Below are 19,653 nucleotides of genomic sequence, written 5' to 3' on the forward strand. Positions count from 1 at the left end.
AATCTTATTAATTATCTGCAGAAGTGCAGGGGAATGGATATTTTACAAAATTTGCCGAATATATTGCCGAAAATAACATTTTTGCAAACTATTATTTTCCGCCAAGCTAATTGCACAGCGGAACCATGGTGATTGACAATAATTTTTCCGTGGGAAAAGATATTCGAGGTATATTTTCACGAAGCCTTACCATAATTGTAGAAATAAGGTTTACTGTGTTCGTTTGCGTTAGTTTATTTTAACGTAACAATGATCGTGGCCGAATATTTCACCAAATAGTTAGCATTCAAAGTTGGCGTGGCTAAACTACCCAAGCACCCCCATTCCTGCCATACACTGCGCTCAACGCTCGGAACCGGTGGTGCCCCCCCTCGAGTATATTTACAACCTCCTTGATTGTGGGAGGCTCCGTATAAGTTATCACCGCGGCTAGTCCCGGTACACTTAAAATATAATGTAATGAAGTTGGTACCGAAAGAAATAACAGAAAAGTCAGAAATGGGAATGAATCATGGGGAAAAATTAAGTATTGGCTGTTTTCATAAGCATACTTGACGACATGCACCTATCTAGGGTGAGATGCCACGGAATAACGCCACTCAGAAAAGATTAAAATACACGAATATCTTTCAGGCGCAATTACATTGTTAAATTTCCATCACTCAAAAATCAGTCCAGTGCTAGCCTTTATAGGGCGTTCCTTACTTTTCCATTTCCTTTCGGGACACCTCTTCAATTTATGCCAATTGGTGTAAAAACGAATTCTGTAAAATATTATTGCAATTGGTTAACGGGAAGACGTGCCGCAGTGTGCACAAGGTAATGAGCTTTTATCCTAATAAAAATTTTACGTTTTCATTAGTCGCTTTACATTGTATGCATACTCAATAAAAAATAAAAGCGCCAGAAGATAAAAGAGAATCTGATGCTTTTCTGAAAGGGATATTTTAGAAGTGTTTTTAGATTTAACCGCAGTTTTAAAGAACAATATTACTAATTAATAGATAATAGAACCATAGTGCATCAAAGGCAAAAAACTTACCAAAACATTAAAATCATTGTGACCATCGGATTTTTATTAAGGTAGTTTCGCACATTTTACATAATTCTAGCAAAATATTTATAGAGATTATTCATTATGTCCGTAACAATACAATGCGAGCTAATGGCTAACTCACTACGAACTGTATAGTGTATCGCATAACTTAAATCAGGTTTAAAATATCATAACATACAAAAAATTACGGAATAAATCTATAACACTTTCCTTAGTATTAATTCTGACGAATATAGTTCAACAATAACGGCCGTCTCCTCTTCGAATGCTTTACTTTCTGTTTTCTTTCCTCCTACCCCACCTCGTTGCTGCTTCGCCTTCTTCTTTTTCTAACCAGCTATTAACCAACTTGCGTTGACATACGCATGAACTACCGCCAACCATGGTCGGAAAACTGTGTTCAGAATCCCAACCACTGTTAACGGTAACTTACGTTCACACCTCGTTTTGTAACCATGGTCGGGGCTAACCGGCGTAAAAAGAACGTAGTGTGAACGGGGTAAGAACAATAACACTCTTCGGCTGCGAAGCAGTGCGCACGACTTGGATTGCTTGTCGCATCATATGCTCAGCAGTCCAGACCATCTTGTCCGGTACAGTGAACGAATTTCCTTAAGGAGGAATGAAGACTCGCTTACTTGAATGGCAAAAGCACTCGATCGGAAATCGGGGGATCCGGATTCGAATTCCGGTTCAGGCGAATGTTTTTTCATCTGTGGAATTTTCGCGCGCTTCATTACATTAATTATATGTCTTTTATTTCCCTACAATTTTCAATGCACATTGAGCATTTAACGTTTTATTTTTCATTCTAAAGTGTAAATTTACTGAAAAATGGTATAGCCGTTACAATTCCAGTTCTTATTTGAGGATTGCTTGAGCCAGAGTCCTCTATATTGCCATATAATATGATAGAGTAGTGTTGAGAGAGCAATCTAGAGGACTCTGGCTTGAGCTAGCTGTACTCAAACAAATTCACGTACGCAAAAATTTACAATAAAGATGTGGTTATGTGTAAAATTTGTTTTTGAATGACCTTTATACAACTGCATTCCAAATGGAGGCAGAAGAGATGAGAGTATGGGTTTGAAATATGTTATGAAGAATGTAAAATAACACAGCTGAAAGGAAAAACCCGTGACTCAGATTATTTTGATCCGACTAGTATGAAATTCTCCTTGAATTCACCAGCATCCTGGTAATTCCACGCGGCATCCACCAAGTGATGCAATCTTCCCTCCATGAGTCACAACAGTGGTTCAATAACTAAGATTTTCAACGACATCCTGGAGCTCATTTTCGAGGATTTATAACTATCATACGAGAATGTGGCCTGTGTTTTACTCGTGGCTAAGTCGATATACGATAGGCAGTTTGTAATTAACAAACGGATCGATTATATTGACTCACACGGCCGACTGATTTTATCAACATCCGGTTTCATTCGTATTTTTTCATCCTGTTTATGAAAACGAAGCTCGCATGATGAATTGATGAACATGAAGATCACGTGGTACTGTCCTGGAAAAGTAATTTGATCACGTGCACTCCTGGATGTAATCGCGATGAATAATCCTATAAAACGTCAAGAATTTAAGGCTCACTGCAATTGGCTGAAATTTGAGAGCGTCACCATTTCCGTTCACATCTAATACTATATAAGAGAGACCTTCTTAGCCTTTGGCACTCATATTGTGGCGAAGAGTTGAGTTGTTTAACCAGTTGATGGCGGCCACGACAATGAAACTGTTAATCATCACCTTATGCTGTGCGGCAGCCTTAGGTGAGTTTAAACTTCATTATCAACAGGCGTCAATGCTAAAGGCCGTTTTATATGGGGCACATCATTGCGCAGGTTATAACTGCATTAATTTCTCACTGTGGCGTGCAATTGCGCGAATGCACGAACAGGGGCTATTTTGACATCTCACGTCCATGCATTCTCTCGCGCGTTATTGCAAATCACCGCTTTACGCGACGCAATTTTAACTGAGCCTTCGTATTCGCGTCAGATTTTTTGAAATTACATGCCCCGTGTAAAACGGCCGTAAGATTTTTTTGACACTGCCCTTCACTCAATTCTATCATCATTTAATACTTGAATATCACCTCTGCTTTACACCCATGATTATCTGCCCAACTCCACCACCTGTCCTTCAACGATAATTTTTATTTTTTTCATCGTGTATCATGTGGAACGCATCATTATCCCGTCTTCTACGTTATAATCGTCATCACTGGTCAACAATCCTAAGATTGGTTTGACGCAGCTCTCCGCTGAATTCTCCTGTGGGATAGTACGATTGTATTCATCAGGCAACCATGCGTAAAAATATGGCCGATTTGGCTGTCCTGACTTCATATCAAGGCCGCCATGAGGCTTCTCCTTTCTCCTCCTTTTCTTCTTTCTTCCTCATCATTTAATCGGCTGATCCATTTGATCCTCATCATTCTTCTGTTGCGCCACATTTTAAAAGCCTCTAGGTACCCTTGATTTATCCGCTGCTATCGTTGTTCATGCCTCATTTCCTTAAAAATAAATTGTACAAATGTATGTTCTTATGAATTCTTTCCTTATTTCGACTTTTAAGGTACCCGCTGAGAGTAGATAAAATTCCAATCATTATAAAAAATCTAAATTTCTTTCAGGGTTACCACCATTGTATTCCCATCGAGGCCAACTGTCCGACAGGTTGAAACAAGTGAAGGCTGCATTGGAAGAGCAACAATCGATGTTAGCAGGTGAGCTAACACTATAGCTTTTTTGGTAGACGCTGGTTGGAAGTATGGTTGTCCTCCCGTCCCCTTCAATTTCGACCTTGGGTTGGAAGTGCGTTTTTATCCTTCCTTTCCATTTATAGGGCCATTTTTGTGCCAAAATGCATATCCGACCTGTTCCCCGTCCCCTCCTTATCATTGACTACGTTATTCTTTGAGCTAATTCCTGAAGTGTTTCGCTACGCTATTCTTTGAGCTTTTTACTGAAGTGTTGGGGCCATTTGTGCGTGACTAAATCTGTGTGTGACCGTTTTCAGAGTGCTTGCGTGTGTACTTGAGGCCCGGAACTAGGGTGGAGCCGAGGGGGCACGTGCCCCGTGCGGCAGATTTCAGGTGGTCACAAAATTTGATAACTTATGAATAAAGTTTTTCAATTTTTAAAATTAAATTATTCAACAATAATGAGAAATTTATAAATTACACAGGCCAACAATGAAAAAACTGTTTTACTGAAAATACCTCATTCTTATGTTTTTTCCTTTCCCTTGGGCTACAACCTTGTCGCGGTGGAAAGACTTGCGCGTTCCTATGACCCCTAGAGCTGCACTGGCGGGATTAATTCTAAATTATTCCCGGTAGGGCCACCCATGCCAGATAGGTCGAAGGGTAGGAGCCAGACGAAAGGTAGTCCACGTGATGATGTCACGTGAAAAACACTGTTGGAATGGAAGTGGGAAACCCTACCAACTATCTCTTCCCTGAACACATGGAGTACAACCAAATGAGCCTCGGAATCTCATCGCCCGGGACCCGTCCGCAAAGGGCGGGTGTCGGGCACGGCAGCGAGGTCGGCAAGGTCCTCGGGGTCGTCAACATGCGAAATCCTTGCAGAGACTTATCATCATCATCATCATCAACAGCAGCAATGAAGAAGGAAGAAAAGAAGACCAAGAAGATGGAGAAGAAGAAGTCTGCTTTAAATGTAGGGACGTGGAATGTGAGGACTATGATGAGGGCGGGGAAGTTAGAAAATATCAAAAGGGAAATGGATAAAAGGAGGATAGATATCTTAGGATTATGCGAGGTGCGGTGGAGGGATGGGGGGACTATTGGAGTGATGGGTATATGGTTATATATAGTGGAGGCGAAGAAAGCCAGCGAGGGGTAGCTTTAGTATTAAATGGGAAGATGGGTAAGCGTGTGGTGGGTATAGACCAGGTAAGCGATAGGATTCTGGTGGTAGAAATTGAGGCGCGGCCCACCAACCTTGTGGTGGTCCAAGTTTACATGCCCACTAGCAATCATAGGGAGGAAGAAGTAGACGAGTTGTATGAACAGCTCGAGGAAATAATTAGAGACACACCGGGTAAGAAAAATCTGGTAGTGATGGGGGACTGGAACGCCTCAGTCGGGGAAGGGAGGGATGGAAACTAAATAGGAGATTTTGGTCTAGGAATACGGAACGACAGGGGAGAGAAAGCAGCAGAATTTTGTAGGAGAAACAAATTATTCATCACAAACACGTGGTTCAATCATCATAAAGGGCGAAGGTACACGTGGAAAAGTCCAGGGGATGCGGGGAGATATCAAATAGACTACATTATGGTAAGACAGAGGTTTAGGAACAGTGTGAAAAACTCGCGCAGCTTCCCTGCAGCGGATGCGGATTCGGACCACAATCTAGTGCTCATGAAATGCAACGTAAGATTCAAAAGACTTATGAAAGTTAGGAAGGCGAAGAAATGGAACGTAGAAGCCCTGAAGGGGAGTATGAGGAGAGAATATCAGGAGCTAGTGGACATTAGTATACGGGAGATTGAAAGTACCAAGACGGTAAAGGAAAGATGGGATAATATAAAAACGGGAATAGTCAAAGCGGCGGAGAAGTCAATTGGTTACGTTGACAGTAGAAGGATAAAGAAGCCGTGGATAACGGAGGCAATGGTAAATGAAATGGAGGATAGGAGGAATTGGAAGAACGTGGACACAGAACAGGGCAAAAGAATGTATAGGGAATTGAATAATCGATTACGACGTGAAACTAAGAGGGCAAGGGAGGCTTGGTGGAAAAGACAGTGCGAGGAAATGGAAAAGTTCCAGAAGGATGGAGAAGTAGGCGCGTTGTACGCCAAAGTTAAGTCGCTATCGGGCGGCAAAAGAAGACAAGCCATGTCTAAAATTAAGGCTAAAGATGGGAGGATGCTAACCGAGCGAGAAGAGGTACAGGGTAGGTGGAAGGAATACGTGGAGGACCTGTATGACGGAACGAACAGACCAGAGAGATTGACTCTAGAGGAGGAAAGTGCAGTGGAGGAAGATAATCTTGGGCCGGAGATATTAGATTCAGAAATAGAGAGAGCACTCCGTGATATGAAGGCTAGGAAAGCAGTACACGTGGACAACATCCCGTGTGAGCTTCTGAAGAATCTAGGGAAGGAAGGTAAGAAAAGGTTTTTCGATTTAGTGCGCAAGATCTATGAGGAGGGATGTTGGCCGGAGGATTTCGTGAAGACGGTTTTAATTCCGCTTCCGAAAAAGAAAAAAGCTGTGGAATGCGGAGATTAAAGGACCATCAGCCTAATATCCCATGCGGCTAAAGTAGTGCTGAGGATATTGAACAGACGAATGGAGGCGAGGACAAACGAGTATTTGGGCCATGATCAGTTTGGTTTCAGAAAAGGGAAGTCAACTCGTGATGCAATAGCAATAATGAGGTCCCTCGTGGAGAGGAACCTAGAATATGAGCAGGACGTATATGCGTGTTTCGTGGATTTTGAGAAAGCGTTTGATAGGGTGAACTGGGTAAAGTTAATGGATATTCTCAAGAGAATAGGTGTAGACTGGAAGGATAGACGACTGATTCGTAATCTGTACATGGCCCAGACTGCGCAAGTGAGGATAGCGGACGGAGAATCTGGGTGGGCAAGAATTGGCCGAGGTGTGAGGCAAGGCTGTCCTCTATCGCCACTGCTCTTTAACGTGTATGCTGAAGAGATTGTAAGGGAAGCGTGGGATGAGTTAGAAGCTGGTATAAAAGTGGGAGGAATGATGTTCAAATCAGTGAGATTCGCGGATGACCAGGCGTTGATCAGTCAGTCAGCAAGGGGGCTTCAGGCCCTAGTGGATGCGTTATACGAACGTTGCGAGGAGTTTGGGATGAGGATCAATCACAAGAAAACTAAGGTAATGCGGTTTTGTAAAGCATCACGAGCGAGGAATGTGAGACTCAAGATAAAGGTGGGTGGTGAAAAACTTGAGCAGGTTGAGCAATCCAACTATTTAGGCAGTACGTTAGAGGAAAACGGATACAGTAGTAAGGACATCAGGAAGAGAATAGCATTAGGGAAGGAGGCGTTCATGAGCAGGAAGGAGCTTCTGAGAGGATCGTTGTGTAAGAGTTTAAAGAAAAAGGTTAGTGAAGAGTTTGATTTGGAGTGTAGCTCTCTACGGTGCGGAAACGTGGACTCTAAGGAAAGAAGACGAGAGAAGATTGGAGGCGTTCGAGATGTGGGTATGGAGAAGAATGGAGAGGGTGAAATGGACGGAGAGGAAAAGGAACGACGAAGTGCTGGATATGGTTGGCGAGGAGAGGCAGCTTTTAGATGAGATACGGAGGAGACAGAAGGTATGGATGGAGTTAGTGCTTAGCGGTGAAGGGATGTTGAAAATGGTGTCGGAGGGTAAAATGTTGGGGAAACGAGGGAGGGGAAGGAAAAGAATAGGATTTTTGGATAGATTGAAAGAGAGTAGGCCTTACAGTGAATTAAAGAAGGCAGTGCTGGAAGGAAAGGGAGGCTCCCAGATCACCTCTTTAGTACTCCATGGAAACCTACATTAATCGGTAGAATACTATAATAATAATAATAATTATGTTTTTTAAGTTGCTGAACCCAAATATGATGCTTTAAAGTTGTATCACCCACCATTTATTCACAGTTTACCGCTAAATTTATTAAATCATGCAATATTATTAGAATTTAACAGCATTTTTACAGTTACAATAAAATTTGAAAGTAGGTCTAATGAACGAAGGTAATGGGGGATTACTGTTGGTACTTCACCAAGAAGTTCAGTAAGTGATTCATCGCAGAAAAGGCTATACAAGAAGCTTCAAGGAAAAAAGGGAAAGAAAATGTAGACCAATTCCAGTTCACAAGTGAACCCTGTATTATCACGCTGCACAGTGGTCTGAAATCGGAAAAAGCTGGACAAAAGTCCAAAATTGCGTTTTTTGAGGTAGAGACTTGAAACTTGGCGTATATACTCACAAATAGTTGGTGATCACGGTATAATAAGTTATTTCTCCTATATCTAATCCGTTACTGAGATACAGGGGATCAAACATGACCAAATTTCCAAAAACACGCCCGATCTCGTTTTTCTCCGAAAAACTTCGGAGTTAAACTGCTGGTAGAGTTTTTGAAGGATTTTAATGCAGTAAAAAACGTTATATTCCAAAAATATGGTACTTTATCTACATTTTCCATTATTTTTTAACTTTTTGGTTAGTATTGGTGCAGTATAATGTCGCAAAATGGCGTACCCTTTTTTCTGGCCAAATTTGACATAAAGTAGACAATATCTTTAGTTTAAGAAAAAACATATCTCCAATTTTTCCTCAGAGTATTTAATAGACATCATTTAAGAGAATGGAGCAAAAATCTTTGAAAAAAGTTTGCCCCTTCATTAATTAACGCGATTTTTCGATCGCGCTGCACGTCCCGGCTCCGCGACACGGGGGCCTAGAGACTCGGGGACACCGTTGGATATTTCACTTTGTTTGGAACTTAATTATTTAAAATCGTAATTTTAAGCACACTATACAGTCTCTATTGACCCAAAATACTTAACTGAAGACATTACTAGAATATTGGATCGATATACTTGGTTACTGAACGCCGTAACTCTGGTAAACATGCTTTGGTTTCGAAACCTAACTGAATCATTACACTTTTTCTTTCAGGCAACCATGCGTCAAATTATGGCCGATTTGGCTGTTCTGACTTCATATCAAGGCTGCCATGAGGCTTCTCTTTTCTCCTCCTTTTCATAAGACTTCCTGATCATTTAATCGGCTGATCCATTTAATCCTCATCATTCTTCTGTAGTGCCGCATTTTAAAAGCCTCTATCCTTGATTTATCCGCTGCTATCATTGTTCATGCCTCATTTCCGTAAAAATAAATTCTACAAATGTATGATCTGATAAATTATTTCCTTATTTTGACTTCGACTAATTTTGACTATTGTATTCCAATCCAGGCCAACTGTCCGAAATGGCGAAGCAAATGGAGACTGCAATGAAAGAGGGGCAATCGATTTTAACAGGTAAGCCAACACTATAGCTTTTTTGGTAGACGCTGGTCGGAAATATGGTTGTCCTCCCGTCCCCTTCATTTTCGACCTTGGGTTGGAAGTGCGTTTTTATCCTTCAGTTCCATTTATAGGGCCATTTTTTGTACCAAAATGCATATCCGACCTGTTCCCCGTCCCCTCCTTATCATCCACTACGCTATTCTTTGAGCTAATTTCTCCTGAAGTTTTGGAGCCATTTGTGCGTGGCTAAATCTGTGTAAGACCGTTTTCCGAGTGCTTGCGTGTGTACTTGAGGCCCGGAACTAGGGCGGAGCTGAGAGGGGACGTGCCCCGTGGGGCAGATTTCAGGGGGTGGCAAAAATTTGATAACTTATGAAAAAAGGTTTTTCAATTATTCAAGTTAAATTATTCAACAATAATGAGAAATTTATAAATTATTAAACAATATATTATTAATGAAACTTCTTGATAGAAAACATGCGGTGTGTAATTTCAACTACCACATCTTTTAAAAATTGCTTACGGATGTATTTTATTTTAGTTTTTGGGGGTAGGAGAATCAGGGTAGGGGAGGCGAATGGAGTGTTGCCAGTGTTTGTTTCATCATGAGGATTCGTCTTGTATCCTCCATGACGTGAGGAATGATGTGATGAAAGTTCTTAATACTAGTAAAATTGCACTTGATAATGATGTTTGCCGCAGCGAAACTGGTCGTGTTAAAATAAAACCCAAAGGAATTATTTCAATGTCTAATTTTACTAGTTAATCTTGTATGTTATCTTTCCTCTAGTTTTACTGAAAATATTTCTAAACCTTTTTATTCTTTTATTTTTGGACGTATTACAGCTTACAAGGAGTGCAAAATAGGCCTTAACGCATAGCATGGATCCTAATATGCCATTTTTCCATATTAATAACAATTTTTTTATCCCTTAGACGCCCTTAATGATGGATCATTCTGGATACAGCTCCCAGCGCCTTCACCGAATGGTACAACTATATATGTGTATCGTAAAATATCCACGCCGGACAAAAAAGGCATGGAACTTACAACGAAGCAAGTGAAGTTCTCCCCTGGAGGAGAACATCGTCCGTCAAAAGTGGTAATGCCTGACCCTACCGACGAACAACCTCCTCCTAAACCTTTTCCAAAGGACCGGGAGGCACCTCGTCGTCTTGAAAAATACACACCTAAGAAAGCAGACGACGAGTGATTTCACGCTCATGAGTAGTGATTGGCCTATGCTTCACTTTTAATTGTACTATTTGTAATAAAATGACTTATTGCTAAAGTGGGAAGAAGTATTTTCACTTCATGTGACGTATTTACTCGATTAATACTAGCATGCCCGACCAATTCTTACACCCTATTATGCCCGAGTGGGTGAATTTTACCCAGTATGACCATGTTTGCATATTTTTCTCAAAATATTAAATTCCTTCCCAGTTTAATTATTAATATTGTTTATGAAGCATATGGGACGGTAGAAAAAATTTAATTGCACGAAAAATATTAAAATTTTACCTGTTCAACAATCTCTATAGTGTTATGGGAAACTAGCTTCCGCAAAGTGACTACGTAGGTTTCCGCAGTGCTCAGGTTCCAATTTCTCCATGTTTCCGGTGCAACCGCGTAGGTTTGTTGGTGATGACAACAGTTTCGCTGGCACCGCTGCCAGCGTCTTCAGGTCGAAGATGATGCCGGTCCACGATTTTTGTCCTCATTATATAGGGGGTCAGTCCCGCCAGTTGTGGCTGCCGCTCTCTTATTGGTCCGCCTAATGAGCCTCCTCCAATGGGCATCCAGATGGTGGCCGTCGTCTGTTAAAATTGTCCGTCCGGGCTATCTCAATGGAATCGAATGAAACTCTACTTTCATTCCAATATTTTTATTTTTAAATTAATCCCAGTGCAACTTCAGCAGAAAACCTCAACTCCAATTTAAATTCACTAAAATTGAATAATAACTACACAATTTCTAATTTTGAGGAATGAAGATTCACACCAATATTAAACTTGAACTTTAAATTAATAATAATTTCAGTTAATTCTGAGATTTGGCCATTTAATTGCATGCTACGATTTCAAAGTATCTCCTTACTCTTGCCTTTCACATGTTAAAACTCGAATTTGTCACTCAGGCTTTTTCGACTGTAATATCGCATGCTTTCACCTTCACCTGCATTAAGAATTATTATTAATTAATATCTAAAATTAAATTCTGACTGTATCCTTCCTTTCTACCCGTAAGGCATACTGAAACATGTCTTTCTTCAAAGTCTTCTTCTAGAAACACAAGACCATCCGTCAAAATTAATTAACTCGCCGAAATTAATTCATGTCTTGACAAATGTATATATCAAATGTAAATACCGAAAATGACGAGGAAAATCTCACATGACATAATGCAACTTCTGCTCAGTAAAATAAATTAATATGTATATAAATATGTAAATAAATATTTAATATCCTAGTGACAAATATTGTTGGTTGTAAATAGTATAAAACTTGTGCTAATATTAAGGTTGTAATATATTGTATATTCATTCACACTCTAACATTGCAGCACTACAGCCGTCACTACATCCATTACTCCAATACCGGAGGCACCAGCAAACCAAGGACGCCAGGATAACGACGACCAACATCACCGCGAGAACATCAACATCACCAGCAACAACACCAATATTACACGGCGGTCTACGTGGGGTTTTGCCGGTTTCCCTCATGTCTCGGACAAATGTCGGACCAATAGCCATCCCGGAAGAAAAGAGTTCCAGACTTTCTGATTTTTGCCATATCTGCTACATGCTCACAAACAATGTATAAATAATAACAAATTATGACAAGCCCTGAAGAGGAAATATTCCTATAAGTAACGGGGACCTACTGTATATATGTATTATAATACTCTACCTCACTATGTAAATATTCATGCAAAACTTGCAGTATGGAAATAAACCTTTTTGAAATTGAAATTATCTCAATGGATTCGCCGACGAGTCTGGGAAATTATCTGCCTTCTTTCACTATTATCTTGGCGTCGTCAAACTTAATGTCATGTCCCGGGGTCCAGGCGTGCTCCGATATGGCATACAGCTGGAATTGCCTGTTTTTCGTTGCCCTTCGGTGCCCTTGCACCCGTATCTTGAGTGAACGGCAAGTCTCACCGATGCACGCTTTTCCACACGAGCAAGGGACCTTGTAAACACCTTCATGAAGGCCGTGCTGTAGTCTGTCTTTGGCTGTGGGCAGCAAGTCACCAATTTTTGTCGTACAGTTAAACCTGGTGGTGACGCCGTGCTTTTTCAGGGCCCTGGCGATCCTTTCGGTGGTCCCTGCGACGTAGGGAATGACGGCCCAAGCTCTTTCGTCTTCCGTTTTTTCACTTGAATGTGGTTTTCTTTTAATGGTCCATTTCAGGGCCGAATCCGGGTAGCCATTCTTTTTCGATGCTGCAATTAGATGTTTCTCTTCTTCTGCCAGCGACTCAGCATCCGAAACGCGGTGGGCCCGGTGAAAAAGTGTATTTATCAAGGATGCCTTTTCCGCAAGATAGTGGTGTGAGGCATAGTCCAGATACCGGTCCGTATTTGTGGCTTTCCGATATACAGAGTGCCCGAGGTGACCGTCACTCCTTTTCTTTACCAAGACGTCCAAAAAAGGTAGCTGGCCGTCTTTCTCTAACTCCATGGTGAATTGTATATCCTTGTGTTGGGAATTCAGGTGCAGTAGGAATTCCTGTAGATTTTCCTTGCCGTGGGGCCAGATGATAAAGGTATCATCCACACATCGAATCCAAAGGGATGGTTTGTGCTTCGCAGAGGCCAGTGCCTTTCTCTCAAATTGCTCCATATACAGGTTAGCTATCACTGGTGGCAAAGGCGAACCCATTGCTGCGCCTTTTATATGCTCGTAGTAATTATTGTTCCACAGAAAATACGAATTCTCAAGACAGTATTGCACTAATGACGGGAAATCTTTAGGCACTCCAACTTTTGTGAGTTCTTTGATAATATCTACTGAGTCTTTAACGGGGACACGGGTGAACAGCGAAACGACGTCAAAACTGACTAAGAGGTCGTTCTTAGTAATGGTGGTGCTGTTTAGGATTTCAATGAAATGGACAGAATTCTTCACAAGGGACTCAGCCTTTCCCACAAACTGTTGCAATGATTGAGAGAGATACTTTGATAAGAGGTAAGTGGGGACACCGATTTGACTCACTATAGGTCGCAGTGGAACTCCTTCCTGGTGGATCTTCGGTAAACCATATAATCTTGGTGGTTTTGCGGCACGTGGTATGAGGTTTCGCTGCGTCTGCTGAGGGATGGATGATCTCTTGATGAGTTCCTTCACTTGTCGCTCTATCATGGTGGTAGGGTTCGATTTCAGCTGCTGATATGCAGGATCGTCCAGAAGTTGGGAGATTTTTTCGTTGTAGTCCTTTCTAGTCATAAGAACGGTTGCGTTGCATTTATCCGCTCTCAGTATGATGAGACTCTGATCGCTCTTGAGTTTTGACAGAGCTTCCCTCTCTGCAGCGGATAAATTTTGCTTAGGTGGTCTAGCAGTACGGAGAATGTGAGAGACATCCTCTCTTATTTCAGCGGCGTCATCTTTTGGGAGCTTCCTAATGGCAGACTTAACCTCCGTGATGATCCTCTCCATAGGTAAATTCTTGGGAGCTATGGCGAAGTTATGTCCTTTAGATAGTACTGAGGTGGTAGCGTCGTCTAGTACCTACTCTCTCGGTCAGGTTAACCACAGATCGATCCCGTAGATGTTGATCTGAAGGGTGTTGCCTGTTGTGTAACTTGTCGAACTTCTTTATCTGCATCTTCCGGGCAGTTATTTCCACGTTTTGAGATGTGAAATAAGTTATCTTCTCAACCTTGCCCCAATCGGTTGCATTCAATGAGCTGCTCAACTGTAAGTGAATCTTGAATCAGGTGACTTGCTGCCCACAGCCAAAGATAGACTACAGCACGACCTTCATGGAGGTGTTTACAAGGTCCCTTGCTCGTGTGGAAAAGCGTACATCGCTGAGACCTGCCGTTCACTCAAGATACGGATGCAAGAGCACCGAAAGGTAACGAAAAACTGGCAATTCCAGCTGTCTGCCATATCGGAGCACGCCTGGACCCCGGGACATGACATTAAGCTTGACGACGCCAAGATAATAGTGAAAGAAGGCAGATATTTCCCAGACTCATCCGCGAATCCATTGAGATAGCCCGGACGGACAATTTTAACAGAGACTACGGCTACCATCTGGATGCCCATTGGAGGAGGCTCATTAGGCGGACCAATGAGAGAGCGGCAGCCACAAATCATCTTCGACCTGAAGACGCTGGCAGCGGTGCCAGCGAAACTGTTTTCATCACCAACAAACCTACGCGGTTGCACCGGAAATATGGAGAAATTGGAATTAGCTTCCGCAAAGTTGTGAATACCTATCACTTTTCCTCTGATGGGTTTGGGAGGTACAAAGAATTTCAATGGCATCAGGTTAAAAAAAAAGTTAAAATAACATTTTTAAAAATCAGTATAAAACGCACCAGTACATTGAATACAAAGGAAAAGTAGAAAGGCTTCAAATGGATTTGATATTCTTGGTCAAAATGAGCCATCCGGGCATGGCAGGTATAAGTGATGAGAAAAAATTGAAAATATAATAATATCAGGCCTAACTTTTGCACAGTGATAAACCAAACTAAATAATTAAAAGTCATGAAATATGAGTCTAAATTTTTCTTCCTTTCAAATTAATCAATGTTAATATTCTCCTTTGGGTCAAATTGGCCCAGCCAGGCATTCTAGTGTTAAGTGGAGATAGAATTGGATAGGGTGTATAAGGTTCAAGTGTACAATAGTATGCATTAGTATTAAAATGTAGCGCAGGTTATCTATAGCAGAAGAAATGACAGATGACTTACAATTGAGAATGGATATCTTTAAGAGAGACACAGAGAACATATTATTAGAGCCACACTATATCTCCAGGTCCGATAGAAGCGATAAATTAAGAGAAATGTTTTGCCGAACGGATAGATATGGGAATTCGTTTTTCCCCCGAACCATAAAGAACTTTAATAAACGCTAGTCTTAACCTCGTTGGAGAACTTCTATTTTTTTATAGTTGTAAACGGCTGGTGTCCTAACACCTCCTGCCACACGCCATTTAGGCGGCTCGCGGGGTATTATGTAGATGTAGATGACCTATTTATGACCTATGCTGTCGAGGTGTGAAGGAAGAGACTTAAGGCTGTCCCAAAAAATCATTTTTCGAAATTTCCAAATCGTCAACCGGATTTCGATGACCCTCGGGTACACAAGGATAGGCAAAAAGAAATTTTCGAAAAAATTTCAAAGAATTATTTAGCAAAAGGCGCCTCAATATCAACACCCTTAATTTGTCGTGCGATTTCGCGAAAACTGTCAAAATAAGGGTAAACAAGGTAAGTTATGTCCGATAGAACTAAAATTTCATCAATTTTTACGTATCTTTCGCCATTCAGGCTCTGCAGCCCGCGCAGCCTGGCGCCAAGAGTGGCGCTAAACGATACGGCTCGCGCAACGCGGCGCACAGTGGGCTAAAACCGAAAAAAAACTGGCCAAAAGTTGCTAGAGTCTAAAGCATTAGTAAATAAACGAAACTTTTTACAAATTGTGTATTTTGAAGATGTAATTGAACTTATTAGGATTATGCATTAGGATTAAGGATTATGTATGCCACAATATTGTTTATAAGGGCGATGACAATTAAAATAGGCGCGTGTGATGCGGGAATCAAACTCTACAGGGGCAAGACTACCTTCTGCTATGGAAAATTTAGGAGAAAATATAATTTTTCTACTATTAACAACGTTAAAGCTGTCAAATAGTTGTGTAAAAGGTAAATTTTGATTCCAAAAACAAACTTTCTAGTATGTTTTTCCCGATGTGTTCTAATCTTCTAATTTCCTTGTGGCGGGCTTGCAATGCCTCTTCGGAAAGCTGTACAATAGGAAGAATATCATGCTTTACAACTCCTGCTCCATGTATTAAAGCTTTGTGAATAGCACCCTCTCTATTTGCCAAGACCACACTATGTAAATCTCGACTAGCCACTTTCGTTGCATCCAAAACTGAGCAACTACTCTGCGAACGTCCTTCGGCAATTCGACAAGGAATACTGAAGGGAGACTAACTCGGCTAGAAATGAGCGAGCCAATCGCATAAACGGCTTATTTTGGGAAGACTCAATTTCTAGATTGAAAACATTTGCACGTGTTCAAAGTAAAAGAACAAATCTGGGTACACAAATGGGCAACCGCCGAGTGAAAAGGGCTAGGGGAGCGCGCGAACCGTTAGGTTCATTACCATCCGCATGCGGCCTCCGCGCGAAGACCCAAGGGTAAAACCGTCAGAAAAGGGTACATACCATAAAGGCACCGCAAATAATAAATAGTTGAGTGCAATGAAATATAACTGTAGACCATTGGCAGAGACCATGATAATTTATAATTTTAATACTGAAGAAATATTAGCTAATAATTTCACTGTAAAAAACTTGAATCGATATTTTTAATCAGTTAATGCATCAAATAAAAGTGTTCACTCCTCTGATGACTCGTCATCACTCTCATCTTCACATTCATCATTCCCGCTGTCAATCAGTTTTTCCACTTCTGGATCTAAATCTTCCTTCAATTTACTATTATGAAATGAAATCGAAGATATCAAAGGATCAGAGGTGAGCAGCAACCTCCGAAATAAATATCATGTAATCAGTTCCGTCGACAGCCGAACTATCATCATTCTTACATGGGTAGCAAAAAACAAATTCCGGACTCCAACTAGGAATCAATTTAAAAAATTAAAATTTTGCTTTCTATTTGCACTTCAAACTGCTTCTCGCCACAACGGAAAGTAACATCTCTTTCGATGGATACGGAGTACACTTATTAAAGTCATAACGAATTGGAGGCGGGTGCAAGGAGGCTTTGGTTTCCAGGTACAAGTAGGTAACTATATCCTCATTTGAAGCGCTTCTAACGTTTAACAGATCAATCCAGTGTTATAACACAGCATAGTCACTTACAGTGAATGTTCACTCGACACTCTCTCTAGGACAACTGATGCATTTGGTATGCGTAAACAACCGGAAAACCCCTAGAAACACTAACTGAGAATTCTATTTGTCGGAACAAGTGGCGGTAAAGGTCGGAAAAAAGAGACCAAAAAGTGTAAAAAGCATTACTTTGGATAGCTACTAATGAATTAGGGGAAGTAGAAAGAGTCATTACTGGCAAGGTTGTACCAGCATTGTAGGACTAGTAAGTACAGAGGGTCGCAAATCCCCAACCAGCCGGCACGGGCGCCTGCCGCTGCACGTGCATGACCTCCCCTAAACCCCTCGACCGCAGCCTGCCCATGATGCTTGAGGGGAATCCGAAATTCTGGAAATATCTGATCTAAAATTTTGGCATTCTCCAAATCAAAACTATGGCCATTGTTTATGCTATTGCTAGCAAGAGCACACAGAGTTATACCACCTTTTACTGATGATTTGTGTTGTGAAATTCTATTTTTTAAATATTGTGATGTTTGTCCTATATAACAATTGTTACAATTGTTCTATATGCTTTTGTCTATCTCAAAGTGCAAATAACTCCGTGTAGCCTGATGTCGATATAAACGATAATTACCGTTAAACATAAAATTCAATGAAAAATCAACACCGTTTTTTAAATTATAAAAATATTAATTAACGAGTAAAATGAAACAAACACTGTCTCTATTAATTTCATGAAGATCAATTTTATGGATAAAAATACTTTGAAACCAATTTTCTTAACAACGACTCTGTAGTGAAGCCACAATTTTATCTATTTTCAACGGAAAAAATTTGGTCGCCAGAATCACCCTGACATGCTCTACTTTGACCAGCTGTAAAAATTATACTAACGTATTCCATGTTCTGTATGGTAGCCTATCTTAAACAATACATGCTTAATAATGAATATCAACTTTTTTGATTGATTTGAGCTAACTTCATTTTTCGACTTTTGGCCAGCTTTTTTGGATTTTGGCCCACTGTGCGGCGTATCCCTATTTTCTTAACCTTCGCCCTCGAAACCATGCAATCGTTCATCGAAATTGAAGAGCTTTCAGCAACTTGGGAAAATCTAGTTTTCCGAAAACCAGGATGAGTTCTTCCGTTTCGCCAGTTCACCGCCCTTCCAAACTGCTCCGACTCCTTCGACCAAACGAGGAAACTATTCTCCACTCCTCATCGCCTAACTCATGGACAACACATGCAGGAGACCCCAGTCCGTCCCATTGAAGTTTAATTTTTGTAGAGACTTCGTGTCACCAAATAATAGCAATTACGATAACATTATTATTCCATTTATTTTCGTCATCCCCTGGACCATGAGAAAATATCTTTGCATCTTTTAACGATTCCGAATCGATCCATGCATGGATTTAAATATGGGACGAGCATCAAATGTTTGGACTTCCACGGATATTTTATAACCAAAATTAGCCAAATCTGTTTAATCGTTTTCAACTTCTAGCCAGAAGAACTGACTGCAATTTACTTAAGCGGAGATAGATAGATAGGAAGGTGATTTGAAGTTCACCGAGCCATCTAATTTATTAAAAATATAAAGTCAAACAAACAAATATGCTCAGCTTAAGGTTGGAAGGCGATATTTGGTGGAACTTGTTGACAGGAAACATAATGAAGATACACTTTTGTATGTTCCACAAGAGTTTTTAATACCGACCCAGAGTTTTTAATACCGACTGCCAAAACCTGGGTCGGAATTAAAAACTCTTGTGGAACAAATATGCCTTCAAAAAAGAAAGATCACACTTTGGACTAACAGAAATAGTAATGAAAAGCTATGAATTTGGTAGATCACATAATCGTGAATACAATTTTAGGTTGTCAGCTATAACCGTAGATTATTCCTCCACGGGATTCGGATTCACTCTGATATTCAGCGATGCGAGTGGCGACTTTTGTAAAACTGTGAAATATTTAGATCCTGCCGCGTGTTCGACGGTGAAATTCACATGAACTGCCATGAAAGAAAAATCCCCTGGACCGGACTCGAGCCACGAACCTTTGGCTTTCCGAGCCACTGCACAGACCACCACGTTATCCAGATACCTGATTTTTGTCGATAATTATACCGAGGCTCATGGTATTAGTTGTTTATACGAATTTTATGTGAATTTCACCGCTACTTACGCAGCAGGTTCCAAATATTATACACCGTCGCCATGGTATGAGGTTCTCAACCGGTTGTTGCTTCCATGATATTCTTTCTTTCTCACGATGCCATCCTAGATGGACCGCGAGGTTAGGCCCTCGGAGTCAATCAAGAATGTCCCTAGAACCTAGATTGAGTATCATGAGCATCCTGCCAAAATCCTTGCATTTAGGTACCTAACTGGCGAATTGGAACGCAGCTTCATGTTCCGTTCAATTCAAAATTGACCAAACCCAAAGACAGCTTTCCTGACGTCGGAAATTTCGCCAGGATCCGACTTTTTTTTTTCTAC

The 19,653-nt window shown here is 40.9% G+C and overlaps 1 protein-coding gene across 2 annotated transcripts; it reads left to right on the plus strand.

Annotated features, from left to right (window-relative positions):
- Window positions 1-2,736: 2,736 nt before the first annotated feature.
- LOC124159849 lies at window positions 2,737-12,046 on the plus strand. 2 transcript variants are annotated; one of them, XM_046535750.1, is made up of 5 exons: window positions 2,737-2,840; window positions 3,707-3,799; window positions 9,037-9,102; window positions 10,027-10,193; window positions 11,657-12,046. In XM_046535750.1, exons 1-5 carry the CDS (start codon window positions 2,783-2,785, stop codon window positions 11,723-11,725), a joined length of 453 nt encoding a protein of 150 aa, XP_046391706.1. In that variant the 5' UTR covers window positions 2,737-2,782; the 3' UTR covers window positions 11,726-12,046. The 2 variants fall into 2 exon arrangements, with proteins under 2 accessions (XP_046391706.1, XP_046391705.1); XM_046535749.1 differs by lacking the exon at window positions 11,657-12,046 and having other exon boundaries at window positions 10,027-10,389.
- The last annotated feature ends 7,607 nt before the right edge of the window (window positions 12,047-19,653 follow it).

This window comes from Ischnura elegans, chromosome 5 (genome assembly GCF_921293095.1).
Source record: "Ischnura elegans chromosome 5, ioIscEleg1.1, whole genome shotgun sequence".
In the NCBI taxonomy this organism is placed as follows: Eukaryota; Metazoa; Arthropoda; class Insecta; order Odonata; family Coenagrionidae; genus Ischnura; species Ischnura elegans.

What these genes read in the sequence shown, in the direction of transcription:
- LOC124159849 (XM_046535749.1), top strand. Translation starts at nt 2,783, where the DNA reads ATGGCGGCCACGACAATGAAACTGTTAATCATCACCTTATGCTGTGCG. An exon ending in ATGCTGTGCGGCAGCCTTAG is followed by an intron (nt 2,841 to 3,706) that starts GTGAGTTTAAAC and finishes AATTTCTTTCAG; the next exon opens with GGTTACCACCATTGTATTCC. An exon ending in GGGGCAATCGATTTTAACAG is followed by an intron (nt 9,103 to 10,026) that starts GTAAGCCAACAC and finishes TTTATCCCTTAG; the next exon opens with ACGCCCTTAATGATGGATCA.